Genomic DNA, 14,559 nt, shown 5'->3' on the forward strand with positions numbered 1-14,559 from the left:
AAGGCCTCATCAGTAAGTGCACTCATAAGAGGTCTCATCGCCAGCTTCCCTTCACTCACCCTCACCTCGTGGGCGTGAGGTGAGGCTGAAGAACACTCATGCGTGAGTTCGCCCAGTTATGATCACTGTTGAGAGTCATAGTGCGTGCCGTGCGTCGATGAGGATGGATTCCGTTTGAAGCGTGATGTATACTTATCCCCGAGCGGAAATCTATAGCCGTAGAGAGACGCCTGGCGGCGAAAGTGTGCCTTAGCGAATGGTTGCATATACTCGTATAGTACTCTATGTTTAAGGTTACGTAACACAGATGATGGTTTGATGCATGTATAGAAACCCGAGGCTTCCTGCATTATTCATATGAAACACGTACGTGTGATTTCATACCGGTCCACCTGCGAACGGCGCACAACAGTCAAGGGCACTGTGCACAACGTCATCGTGTCTCATTGTTGCGTGATTTTTAGTGAGATAGGTCATTGAAAATGCATGGGTGAGATTTTGCTGACTTTTAATTATATTCTAGAATCTAGAGGACAATAGCGTTTGCAAAATTCCAATAAACTCCGGACAAATGACTACCAGCCCTCAAAGTTTGGGTGGGATTATATGAGTTTTATGGGATGAGTTTTATGAGTTTTATGGGATTATATGAAGGTATGCTTTCGGCATACCTTCCAAAGGAACACAAACATAAATGATTCTGCAAATTTATTGGCAGCGCCGGATATAGACACTCATCGTCACAGGTTGCTATACTATACGACGACATGCGACATGTGGTTGACAATATATCTGAATGCAGTAGAACACATTTCTAGGAGGCTGAGGAGATAGGCTACAAAAGGGGGGGGGGATATAGACTTCTAGGGCAAAATTAGACCAAGGGGGCACTCTGGTGCTGTCGATCGATTTTGAGATTAGAGTATATACTCTTAAAAATGAACTTCGCAGCACAGCACGCTCCTAGCCAATCTCAATGATATCGTTATCTGCCCTGATTTGTTGAAAAAGGAAGGCGTACGCCTTTTTTGTGACAATTATGGACAGCCTAAGTGTCACAAAAAAGGCGTACGCCTCCCGTTTTCAACAAATCAGGTCAGGTAACGACATCATTCGAGATGATGATTGGCTAGGAGCGTGCTATGCGGTGAAGTTCATTTTTAAGAGTGTAGAGATAGATCGATACTATAAGTTACATGCAGATGACAGTGCCATAATTTCATCTACAGGGTGTTACCCTATAAAAGTCTACCCGTTCCGCCATGCCGTACTCGCCAATTACTCAATGCAGGTGGCACATTGTGCGATCTTCATATAGAGCTCATAAGGACATGTAATCTTGGTAAATTTTGAAGTGATTGAGCGCCGCAGGACGAAGTTATAACTCAAAACGTGCAATTCCCGTAGTGAAAACAATCAAGATGGCGGCGTTGAGAAGAGCATTTGACATGCTGCTCCCCAGACGACGACGTGTCGCATATCCTGCCAGCCCGATGGAACTGTAGTTTTCATTTCGCTTTGGTGTAACTGTCGTATTTTGCTCAGAAGTAAGCAACGTGAGCAACGAAAAATGCCGACGTACTCGGCAGACGACACCCAAAAGGGATGTCGTCTGCTTACTGAGCGGCGCCATCTTGGCTGTTTTCACTACGGGAATTGCACGTTTTGAGTTATAACTTCGTGCTGCGGCGCTCAATCACTCCAAAATTTACGAAGATTAAATGTCCTTATGAGCTCTATATGAGGATCGCACAATGTGCCACCTACATTGAGTAATTGGCGAGTACGGCATGGCGGCACGGGTATACTTTTATAGGGTAACACCCTGTAGAAGAGCGCCTCTTTTGAGAAAAATAACGAAAACAAACAGTATTGTTCACGTATATGGTTACGGTTTTACAGTACAGTTTTACGGTTGCGGATACACTCCTAAATATGAACTTCACTACATAGCACGCTCCTAGCCAACCATCATCCCGAATGACAACGTTCTCGCCCCTGATTTGTTGAAAACGGGAGGAGGAGCCTATTTTGTGCCATGCATAATGGCACAAAATAGGCTCCTCCTCTCGTTTTCAACAAATCAGTGGCGAGAACGTTGTCATTCGGGATGATGGTTGGCTAGGAGCGTGCTATGTGGTGAAGTTCATTTTTAAGAGTGTAGTAGCTATTGCGGATATTAGAAAACAAACAGTATTGTTCACGTATGGTTGCGGTTTTACAGTACAGTTTTACGGTTGCCAGGCTCTGACGGTTGCGGATATTAGCTACAGCACCTTGAGGGGCATCACGAGGGTAGCGTGACCGAAACAAGGTTGATTGATGACTGTTTTGAGATTTGGCTTGTTATGAACATAGAAGGCGGCTCGAACGTAGGTTATTTTCTACCGCGTGATACGGACATACTACCTTCATGAATGTAATGCATTCTTGGCCCTGAGGGTATATAAATAAATAAATACCCGCTGAATATCTCTTTTGGGAAGCGCGCGCGTATTTCCTGAGAAAATTAGTTTGCAAGGGTGCGCGCACCGACGGCTCTCTCTCCCAGCTCCACCTGACGTGCTGTGACGTCAGATCAGCGGAACACTTTTATTGGCGCGAAAGAAAGCAAGGCGACTGGTCGAATGTGCTCTGCTTCAGACGCGTACGAGCGGCGCTAAACACAACCGTAAAAAAAAAAAAAAGCAAGAAGAAGAAAAAAAGCAGGCGACCGCTTCACTATTGGGCGACTGACATGACGTAAGAAGCTGGCAGTGGAGGGAGAGGGCTTTTCTGACGCGAGAGACTGAAAGCTCTTTTTGCACCAGATTTGCGCACTTCCTTTGACAGTGGCGTCACACAGGCGAAAATGCTGGACATAAAACTCAATTATATGTGACGGCGCGTTCAACTGAAACATTTTGGACGGCGATGACTCTATGAGCATCACATGCGACAACGTATTGCTTATATAGTTTTGGTTTGGCTTCATACTGTCACAGCCACAGTTAGTGAGCAAGCAAAGCAGGTAGGCGCTCAACGTTGTCCAGAACCACCAGAACTACGCAGAGTTCGTTGAACTTGCTTATACCCAAGCCTATAAAAGGCAAAACGATCCCGTGTTCCAGCGACGCCCTTCGAAATCCGACGGCTATCAACCCGACCTGCGCAGGTGGACAGCGGACGAAAGATTATCTGATCCCACTTGCCCTTTTCCGCCAGACCCTCATGCACAGGGGCGGCGCCCTGACCCCGAAGCATTTTCCCGAGAACACTCCAAATGCCCATGCAAAGCCGTGGGCAGTGGATCGGACTCCAATCCCAGGTCACATGACACTCCGGTGATCGATCTCTCGAGGTTGCGATCCGACCGCCACGACATCTGCCGTTGCAGCACGGCAGCAACTTCAACTCGCGGTGGCCGGTGGCAGCCAAACGGGTGAGCACGGAGGCTTCCCGGGGTCTGGGTAGCTTCGCGCACCGCGACCGCGTTCCCTGGACTCCGTCCGAGGCGACGTGTGGGCGGCCCGGCCACCCCGACAGCCGACTCTGACCCTCGAACTCTAGCCCCCCGAAACCAACATCGGCGCAGCGCGCCGCCATCTTGGCTGAGTCGAGCGCGGCGGCGACGTCGACGATGAGCGTCGTCCCCTGGGCCCCAATGGAGCAGGAATATGCCGCTTGGTCGTAGAAAATGCGCTGGTGTTTGTGCCTGGCCGTGCTGTTCGGCTACCACGCTGCTTTGACGGTCGCGGATCCCGTGAACCGCTTCAAACGAAAACGAGGTGAGGAGCGCTGCATCCGTTCTTATCCTCTTCCATCCATATTCCCTCTATTTACAAAGTCTGCAGAAATATAGAAAAGAATCCCAGTTTCTAGGGCATGCTGCCACACCTGTGAACAACGACACCTGCGGGACCTCGCGAGCGTGTCATTCTAACGAGCACAACTGGGACCGCATCTGCTGGCAGCTTGCGCCGTTTCAGTGCACGAAGATCTCCCAGCTTCCCGAATGGATGCGGGAAGTGTTAAATTTAGGTCGGATGCTCGGTCGCTCGCTCACGCTGAAGCGCTTGAGCGTGACAAGATGCGTTAAAAAAACGATAGAGAAAGTCATCGTTTCCTTTTTATTCGTGTGTGTAGCTAGACCCTGCAGGGTGCGCGCGATTTGCTAGAGCACTTATTTTCGGTCTTTCTGTTTCTTTTTCTTTTCTGTTCGGAGTATTGACGGACCGAGAAAGTTGCATCGTTACCGAGAAACCGTGCGTCTCAGCGGTTTCTTGTCTCGTATTTTGTTTGCTGTGATCACATTTGTTTTTCCCCGGAGCTGCATTGTTTTGCGCTGATCGCGGGTTTATCGTTATATTGAGCGGTTCCAGCCGATATTTCTTCCAATCTGTATTGTACGTTCGCCCGTTATTGGAAAGTATTCTCCGACATATTTTTTGAATGTGCCCAATAGAAACTGTTACATATAATACGCTTTTGTCGTACGTATGATATGCTTTCGTTTCATGCAAGGATATGCATTAGGTAACATTGCCTCGAGTTCTGGAGACACTGTCGGTTACGCACTGGCTTGTTTGCATCATACATGTTTGTTATTTATTTATTTTTATTTTCAGTGCTGTTAGTCCCTAGTTGGAGCATTACAGGGGGTGTTACTATACACTGCTTTTACATTGACATTACAACACTGACATTACAGGGTTACACACTGCTTGTGCATGTGTCTTTAGTTTGTTGAAGTAATGATGTGGTATGCCAAATGAAATCATTTCATAATTTTCAGATTGTACCTTCCCTTGTACTTTGCTGCTGTGAATGTCAATAGCTGTCAATTTGTCTTGCTGTAGGACTGTTTATCGTACAAACACAACAATCCTATTTGAGGGGTGATGTTGCTTGAAGGCATGCAGTAATATGTATACTAATTGTAGACAGTTCTTACTATCTCCTGAATTTTACACTTTATTTGTTCGGGTTTTGAGGTGACTGGAGTAACATGGTACCTCGTCAGATATTCCATAGCCCCGCAGGAAGGGCTTTAGCTCCAAAACCAGTTCATGCAGATATGAGAAACACCTTTCCGTGTCAGTTGAGGACAGACAGACAGAGGACATCACGTGCAGTTGTACAGGGTGTCCAGCAGAAACCTTTACGATAGTTTTTTTTTTTTTTTGTTACCTCCTGCAATGAGTATTTATGTTTCAAAGGTCAAACTTCACACAGAGTTTTAAGTTGCGCGGTAAAATCCTGGAGGGGCCACGTTGCCTGATAAAGGAACTAGGTTGAGTCTAATTTCTCAGCTACATGAACAGCATGGATGACGAATGGTTTCTCCGATATCGTTCATGATCCTCCGAAACCTTCTCTCAAAATGAATCTGAAATTAAATCAAAATCTCTCGGAACTCATAATTTCTCCGAAATCGTTCATAAATTGAGGGATACGTGAATCGACGTCTTGAATGAATGGTTGGGATGGTAAGCGTTCGAATGAAATGAGAAATTACGAAACTTAAAAATACCTTTTCCATGTGTTAGTGTGTCAGTATTTTAGCCTGACTTTTAAAGGGTTATCGGAGGTCCTTTATTAGGACTCCGTGAAAATTGCTACTTTTTACTGCATCGCATATTTCCTGCCCTCTGAACTACGTTTGTGTATGTGCTTTACAACCTACCAACACTGCATGAGGCACACTGTTAGCACATTGCATTCATTATTACGTTTATGGCAGCTATACGCTACAACAGCTTGTCCCTGTGAGGTGAAAGGGTAAAGTTTGGATAAACCATGTGACAAGGTGTCCGTCCACTCACAAGCCAGCGATTTCAAGGGGGTACTCGTAGATCAGCATGTGTCCACAGAGCGAACCATGTGTGTCTCCCATAGAAATCTTAAGGAGAGAGAGTCTAGAAGGAAAGGCGGGGAGGAGGATCGGAGGAGGGCAGAGGATTTGAACGGGGCTCTTCCCTCTCTCAATGTATGCGGCTGGAGGCAGCCATATTGAATCAGCCGAGGGGACGTCGCATATTTTTAGCCCGTGAAAGGAGCAGTTCCGTAGACGCGATTGGTCAAAGGGGCAATCAATTCCGAAAGCTGTTGGCAACGATTGCTCCGCTGCTTGCATTGGCTACGGATTTTCTCACTGTCCGCTCCCTTATCCTGGCTTGTAGCCATGGCTGGTCGAGGCAGCGTCTGTGTAGTGTATTTCTTCGTGTCTGTTTCTTTTCTTTCCTTCAAATCTTAGGGTTTCATGGGTTAGGGCTGTGTTGCTGCTGCTCCAAAACCCTTTTTTGCATTATGTTTGGTGTATGCTTAACGAATTCTTTGTTTGCATGCGCCGCGGCACCGGTAGCTGATTCAATATGGCGCTACCCTCACCCATACGCCCCAGTTTCGGAGGTTTCCTCGTAGCGTACTCCTTAAGATTTCTGTGGTGCCTCCATCTTAAAATTTAACCCCTTATCTGGGGGAGGGGGACCAATGAGGTTGCTCCACAGGCAATAGGGGAGAGAGGGAAGCTGGAGGGCTGCGCATGCACAATGTACTGTGACTAACATGCTTCATGTTAACCGGCATGCCTTAGGGCGTGTAACATTAACATTATGCACTTTAAAGAAGGAGGATTTGCTTGTGAAGTGGCATGCTTTGCACGTTACAGAGGCGGACTCAGCCTTCGATGAGCTTCCAGACAACAGCCGGCTGCTTGGTGAGCAATCACTAACATTTATTAACTTTGTGTCTCTCACTAATAACCCCTTCCTCGCTAAAAACACTCTCGGGCAGCGGTTACAAAAATTGGTCTCCCTGCTACCACGTGCATGTTTGAACATGTGGTTCTACATTCCTTACTCGTAGTAGGGAGCTGATGACAGAAAATTTTTGCCTGTGCCAGGGCGTGATCCTGGGTTAGCTGTACCATACGTGGCCGGGGGTGGGGGTGCACCGTTTCTCAGATTTCACTTCGGCAGCATTGTTGTTTGAAAGAATGGCACAGTATTTTAGAAACGGTGTGTTGCTGACAACGTGTTATCAACTGAAATGATATGTGATGTTGGTACGAGGCCCAGTCTTGTTCCTCGTCAACGTCTCATCTTCGTTGCCATGTTGGTGCCGAAGTGACATTAAAATTTTCTGCAAAACCCAAGTGTCAAGAAGAAAAACTTGTCAAAATTCAGGTCGTGAGGTTCGTGACAGAATCCAGAAAAATATAGACAATACTTTGGGGTTTGCCAGACTGAGATGACTAGACTCACAAGAGACTAAACGCTAATTTCTTAACAGACATTCGCCCTGTCCACTTTCAATATCACACGGCAAAGGGTGAACTCTAAAAAGATATCCTTCAGGTACAGACAGAAGAGAAACCTGGAAACACAGAACTGTTCCTGTGCTTCTTCCATTTTCTTTTTTTTATTGGCCATGGCATGCTGTTGACATGGGAAATAAACAGAAAATATCATCATTTATTTATTGTCCAAACCCAAGGGCATTACAGCATTAGATGGGTATAGAAAGAATAAAAAGACAAATACGATTACAATAAATTGAGTACAAAAATCCGGGTACAGGAAGCAGTTTGGAGTACAGTACTAAATAACAGACTGAACACGACGTCTAGAAGTCAAATTTAACACAAAGGAACGAGTATGAAAAAAATTTTAATTATTGAGAGCATTCAACATGTGCACATGTTTAAGCAGGACTTGAAGCATCTCATGTAGCTGCGACTAGTGTTGTGCTTGAATGTGGTTACATCTACAGATCTTTGCGCAATAACGCCTTCATTTTGTAAAATAAAATTGAAAAAAAAAAGATTAAATTCGATTTTTAAATTAAGTTATTAAATCAAACTTATTTGAAAATGTTGATCGCAATAAAATTGATTGCTTGACAATTAATGCTGATAAAATACAGATACAACAGCATGCCTTTGCGAAGCACACAGATATCCACTTCACTGTACAGTCAAACTCCTTTTAACGAAAATACCACTACAGCAAATTTTTTTGCGGTCCGGCTGGAGCCCTATAGGTCCAACAATAGACATCCTTTTTAACGAAAATACCTTTACTTCAAATTTTTTTTGCTCTCCCCTGAGTTTCGTTGTAAAGGAGTTTGACTGTACGGAGGCGGACATTAGTGTCTCTACCGACCTTCCCTGCAATTGAGACCTAAAAAAATAGCGTGTTCAAGTTGTCATTTGTCGTGGTGCTCCGCAGTTAGCTGCTGTTACTAGAAGACCGTAGATGACATACTGCTCCTTAACAGTTTCTATGCTTGGAAGTGAGGAAGTCGAGTAATATTTTAGTCCTGTCGTTTTTCTTTCTGTGAATGCAATGTTCGCGAATGTGCGGATATGCTCAATATCCGTGCAGATGCGGACGCGGGTACCCCGATTTCCAGAAGAGCAGTTGCGGATCTTACAAGCGCAGGTACAGTGTGCGGGCGCGGATGCTGTTGGTGTCGTCCGCGCTCTCCTCTAGCTGCGATTACTACCGCCTCTTGTGCCGGGCAGAGCCGTATATTAAAAGGGAGTCTGGCCATTAATGGGTCACGCCTGTACCTGAAGCTCCACCCACTTTTTCAGCTTTCCGACCAGTGGAGTCTTGAAATATGGGGCGCTATCAATCAACCTATCCTCACTGTTTGTCCCCGTATCCAGCATGGGCAGCGCCATTTTGGGTGGCAAGTTGATCGTATGGGATTAAAATTGATATTGATCGCAATCTGCAGAACTAGTGGATTTTTGGTGCAAATTTGATGAACGCCACCTAGGGAGCGTAAGGCACGTCGGGAGTTGTCGTCTGCTTCCGTCGTTGCACCGCTGCCGGCAGAACCACCTGCTGGGACACATTCTGTCGTCGGTGTGATTTTTAAACAAATCTACGTGAATAGTTGGAATATAAAAGGCAACAATGTTTATATCCATGAAATTCAGCAATTAAATATAAGATTGTACAGCCATTTTTGTTATGATTTTGCTGCGATCGCCGTGCTCACTAGGCCTAACATCGGCGACAAACCATATTATTTTCGGTTAGATATCGATGGATGGGCGTAAGTTGAAACTGATTTCCAAGAAAAGTACATGCGAATGTACGTTTCTAGCATAGAATCGGAGCAGTCCGTGAAAATTTTTTGTCACGAAATCCCCGCTTCACCACTGTTTGTTTTCGTCGCCATTTTGGGTGGCAGTAAGGCATCATGGCGACCTTCTTGGTGAAAAGCAACCCAATCGGAGGGGAGCGCAACTGTGACGGACAGGGCGGGCCTCTTTTTGTGGCTCCTCCCAATGGCCAGACTCCCCTTTAATACACGGCTCTGGTGCCGGGGAAAAGACGAGGGCGGGAGAATTGACGCTTTGACCCCTCTACTAGCAGTGGTGGATCGTCTGAAGCGCTACCCGGAGAATGAGCGCCTCATCGCAAGCATCCCCAGTCGCATCTACGAGGTCATCTACCCTGTCCAGGTGCGACACCACCAAAAACTGGGCATCTCCACACGCGACACCACTGCCAACAAGGTGACACACATTCTCTCATTCATTCGGTTTTCTCGGTGCCCGGGCAGGTGCAGACTTTGCCCGTGTGCGGTAAACTTCCGTTAATTCGACCCTGACGGGAGCGCGAAATTTGGGTAGAATTATCCGAAGGCCGAATTAAAGAGTGGGCGGAAGACGAATGAGGTCAGTGTCACTTTTGTGCGATCTTTTCTGCTGTCGCTCGCGCTTGAAACGCGCATCTGAGAACGTGCCACGTAGAGCACATACGCACACTGCACGCTCTCGTCAGAATCTCGTCAGAATCTCGTCAGAATCTCGTCAGAATTTTGGCAGAATCTCGGCGAAATCGTCTTCCATCATCTTGCGCACGTTGAATATCAGGACTCTCGTTGCGCCGAGAGATTCCGAACGAAAGCCCGGCGAAACGTGAAAGAAAAAACGGAGAGAGAAAACGAGAAAGGAGATAGAATTCGATCGAATTTGAAGGTCCAATCAAATGCGAATTAAGTGAATTAAGCGAAAAAATAAATTATCGGAAGTTGTATTAACCGAAGTCTACTGTATTCACATGAGCGATGTCCCCACGGAATGTTCTCATGGAGGAGATGCAAAAGGCTCACGGGGCGGAGCGGAAGTTCCGGCATGTGTTACGTTGAGAATTCGCAGTGTGTCGCGGAATATCGGAAGTGGTGCACCCTGTACTTAGCAGACGACGGAGCCTGCCTCTTTTCTTGTCGTCTGCTATGTGGTGTGTAATCTTGTAGATGTGACTCTGGGTATTCCCCATGATGAGCAGTGCACAGAAAGACATGAGGTTGAACGCCTGTGCTTACGTGGCAGTAGAAAGTTACGGTGTTTCTGGCATCTTCCACTGGAGTATTCTCGGGAACGTCGCTCGTGCGAATACACGGTAACTGGAATGTTCCCAAATTATAGTCCTGTAGAACCTCTACGTAGTGAACATGCATGTATTGAGGATATGTACTATATAGTGAAGTAAATCTGCTGTCTCATGTTTTGAAATCCCAAAAGTGACTTAGTGATATAGTAGAGATACTAATGTACTGCAGCCCTTTAGCAGTCTGACAACTTCATTTTAAAGAGGTTCTACTGTACATAAGTTTCCAAATGAATGGAGCTTCCAAGACTGTGTGTGGGGAATGTTATGAAAGAGGCAAGATTAGCCAGATGAAGGTTGACTAGCTATTCCTAGAAGGGAAAGAAAACAAGCACTGTAAATCAATGTCAAATTAGAATGGTTGGTTACTGTTCCCTCGCCGTTCAATAGCTCATGTGGCTCTTAACAGTTTCTCAAGAAGTTCTGTTTCACTGAGGAAAATCTAGTAGGCACTGCTGTTGTGTAAGGCCAAGTAAGATCAGTAGGAAAATTTCAGTACAGCCCTGATAATGTGTAATACTTGTAGAACAAGACAACCAAAGCATAGGTGGAGAGTCTTCGATCTGCCGGAGGGGGTCGGGGCACAACCCCCCTCCCCCCTTTCATACACAGAGGTGGGGCAAGGTGTCAGGGAGTCCGTGTTGTGTCGTCGTGAGGCAAATTTTCAAAGGGCTTTCATGGTACACACAATTCTTGGGGTATCCCTTAAAGTGTTCCCGGGGAAAATCCCCGGGGGGGAGGGGAGGCTGAGGTCCCCCAAGCCCCATGCAATTTGTGCCTATGAACCAAAGTATCTGTGCAGTTCTTTCTCCCTTACTCATTCAGGTGAAATGCTATGCACCCCTGGTTTACACTACATCCCATTGAATGTGTCGTTCATGCCAAACTTCACTTTAACGTCACATATTAAAAGAAATAACATACACACATTGTATGACTTTACTTAACCCTGTGACCTGCAACATGTGTTAAGGTGTGAACAAAAAAAGTTCTGTGTTCCATCTGTTGTTCTTCGAAAGGTTTCCTCGTAGTATTCCATGGGATATTGAAAAGATCTTGGCACAAAGATACCCTATGCTGTGTGCAGGTAACAACAACAGATGGAACACAAACAATTAAATTAAGTTATTAAATTTAATTAAATTCAGGCACCAGTAAACAAAATATTCTAAACAAAGAATTGTGTTTCGCTGCCTGCATGTCATGCGGCCGAATGGTGAACAGAGCTTTGTAGTACTTAAGATTGCTGCTTCTACAACGAGAAGATAGAGAGGTAGCAAGCGAGCTGGTGGTATAGATCCATAACTTAAAAACCCGAGACTAGGGGACAAAAAACGACAAACACAGACAAGGTCTCAAACACAGCTGAAAGTTTACTTAACAGCACAAACATATAAGGGCTCAAGTGGGTGAGAATGAAGGGTGAGGAGAACGTAAGAACGTCCCCAAAACCAATGGGAAGGTCAGGGAAGGAGTTATTTCTGCTGGGAACTGTGTCAGCAAGCCTTCCCTGACCTTCCCGTTGGTTTTGGGGACGTTCTTACGTTCTCCTCACCCTTCATTCTCACCCACTTGAGCCCTTATATGTTTGTGCTGTTAAGTAAACTTTCAGCTGTGTTTGAGACCTTGTCTGTGTTTGTCGTTTTTTGTCCCCTAGTCTCGGGTTTTTAAGTTATGGATGCTGCTTCTAGACTTACATTTGTTACATTTTGTTTCACGTCGTGGAATGTACTGAAACGTTGTGCAGTGTGAAATGCAGTGTATGGAATACAGGTGTTATTATTACGTTCTCCTCTCAGTGAAGTAAACCACCTAAAAAGAAAACAAAAAAATAACAGAACACTTGTGGCAAGAATTGTGCGCGCTTTGCTAAGCAACCGTACAAGAATGCAGTGTTGTGGTTAACTGGTTACTGTGACTAAACTGGATCAAAATCATCCAATGTGGCCGTAAAGAAGTACATAAAGGCACGTTTCTTTCGTCATAATAATTCGGACAAACTTGAGAGCGTGCAGCGCAAATTTTTGAGATCTCTGAACTTCCGTTTTCTCTATTTTTGTGGTCGTCATTCTATTCCTCTTTTGTCCACAAGAAGAACCTATCGTGACTTGCTGTTTCTGTACAAATGTTTCCACAACCCAATCGATTCAGCTGCGATCGTCTCAAGGCTCAATTTCTATGTTCCACATTGCAACCCTAGAACCCACAGAACATTTTATGTATGTGGTAACAGTTACGAGAAATCGCCATCCTTGAGGCTTCAGATCGTATATAACTCCCATTCCGAGGTTCTTGATCTGTTCAGTGGTGACCTATTTGGCGTCGTACGCCAACTTCGATGCCTCCTTCGTGATGGGTCCTAAGCTAGGCCAGTTGTTGCCTCGCCATCTATATAGTTTTGTCTTTGTTATAGTATTTATGTTTTTGTTTAATTTTTTAATGTAATTATGGTGTTTTAATCCATTTCCTTGTATTGACTGTTTGTATGGTGCACCATTAGGGAGGCCCTCTGGCCATTCATGGGCACCAGAAAAATACAAATAAATAAATAAATAAATAAATAAATAAATATCAAATATTGGTCTAGTTTGGTCATGACTATTATAAAACATCTTGCACCACTCGGTGTGAGATCAAGATCTGAATTAGGTACAGAAAGGTCAGGAACTTAAAAGTGTATATTAGCTAACAAAGTAACTTGAAAGTAACTCGTTACTTTTCCAAAGTATCACAGGAACTATCAAGTTCATTTTCATTACCCGTAACTTCGTTAGCAACTTGGTTACATTTTTTTTGCACGGTCACTTAACTAGTGACGAGTTCCTTTTGTCGGAGTAACTTCCTCATCTCTGGAAAAATGACAAAATTATTTCTTCTGGGTCTCACATTGTTCGTTTTGTTGTTGCGCGAGATTATCTAATGGCACAAAAAGTTGGTCTCCTTGCAGACAAACAAGCATTTTCATCAGACGTCGCTGCTCATCAAAGCATTCCACTACAAGTTCCGGCTGGAGTTGGAACTCAACGAGTAAGCTACATTATTTTCCTTGTGGCGATTAATCTGGAGCATAGGTAACACCTGACAGCTATCATAGAATGTTTTTTTTTTTTTTTTTCTGACTGGTTAATTTTGTTTGCTGCAGTGGTTTTGAACAAGAAATTCGTTTGTCTCGCAACCAATATGTTCTATTAATTCCGATTGACTCTGATCTAGTTAGGTAAAAAATTAAGGGCTGAGCATCACTCACCTCATAAAACACAGTTTATGGAATGCGCATACACATACTCGAGGACAGTGGCAGTTTACTCAGTTGCAGCTGCTTGACAGCTCCGGAAAACTCTGATGCTTAGGCCTGTTATAGCCCTTCCCCAAAGCTTTGCAGAAACTGAAACCCCACTGAAACAACTCGCTGCATTTACCGCACTGAAACTCGTTACAATTGCTACTCGTATTTTTCAGTTACCTTCTGGCCCCCAAAATGGTACAGAAGCATCCGCTCCCCAATGGGATGTGGAAGTTTCCCACTCAGGTAAGAATGCAAAGAGTAGGTGTAGCTATAATAAGCAGCTATAAGGCTGCAGAAATAGTCAAGATGAATGCTTTCAGTGAAGCACTGTTTATTTTTATTTATATATCCGGTACTGTTGACTGCCGGTTTTCAGTCTTAGCAGGAATGGGTACACAGCGCACATTTGCCTAACACCACCGTATTAGTAAATAATTATGCGAGAAAATAAGCTACGCATGAGATGCTCACTGTATCTATGTACGAAGAGCGGTTGAGAAAAAATCCAATGTTTGTTCACTATATGCTATTACACCTACTTCACTATTGAAACAGTGGAGCTTGCCAGACCTCCGAAAAGTAGCCGTGTCTATTAACAACATCCAGGCTGCATCTTGAAACAGTCCTGTTAAATAATTGGGAGAAATAATTAATCAATCAATTATAGCCATGTTGTTGCAGGGAAATATACTACCTATTGTTGCATATTGGTAACGACAGCAAGTTTGATAGCAAGTGTCATGCTATCTTACTAGGGCTTTTTTAGGGCCCCTCTTATCTATGCAATGTAACCAATGCATACTTAATGCCAGGCACGTCATAGGAAAGCTGGCTTTATCTGTAAGTGAGAAATTATTTGGTTCAGGAAGCGTAGGTAATATA

The 14,559-nt window shown here is 44.7% G+C and overlaps 1 protein-coding gene across 6 annotated transcripts in view; it reads left to right on the plus strand.

Moving 5' to 3' along the window:
* The first annotated feature begins 3,345 nt into the window (after positions 1-3,345).
* LOC135366553 (disintegrin and metalloproteinase domain-containing protein 11-like) overlaps positions 3,346-14,559 on the plus strand; it is a 54,171-nt gene continuing 42,957 nt past the window's right edge. For 2 of the 6 annotated variants that reach the window (XM_064599297.1, XM_064599299.1), the window contains exons 1-5: positions 3,347-3,767; positions 6,650-6,697; positions 9,369-9,514; positions 13,339-13,418; positions 13,851-13,920. In XM_064599297.1, the coding sequence (XP_064455367.1) occupies positions 3,677-3,767; positions 6,650-6,697; positions 9,369-9,514; positions 13,339-13,418; positions 13,851-13,920 (435 nt within the window). In that variant the 5' untranslated portion in view covers positions 3,347-3,676. Of the gene's footprint in view, positions 3,768-6,649; positions 6,698-9,368; positions 9,515-13,323; positions 13,419-13,850; positions 13,921-14,559 lie in introns of all 6 variants that reach the window. The other 4 variants (XM_064599295.1, XM_064599298.1, XM_064599296.1 and 1 more) reach the window with 4 other exon arrangements.

This window comes from Ornithodoros turicata, chromosome 8 (assembly GCF_037126465.1).
Source record: "Ornithodoros turicata isolate Travis chromosome 8, ASM3712646v1, whole genome shotgun sequence".
NCBI lineage: Eukaryota > Metazoa > Arthropoda > Arachnida > Ixodida > Argasidae > Ornithodoros > Ornithodoros turicata.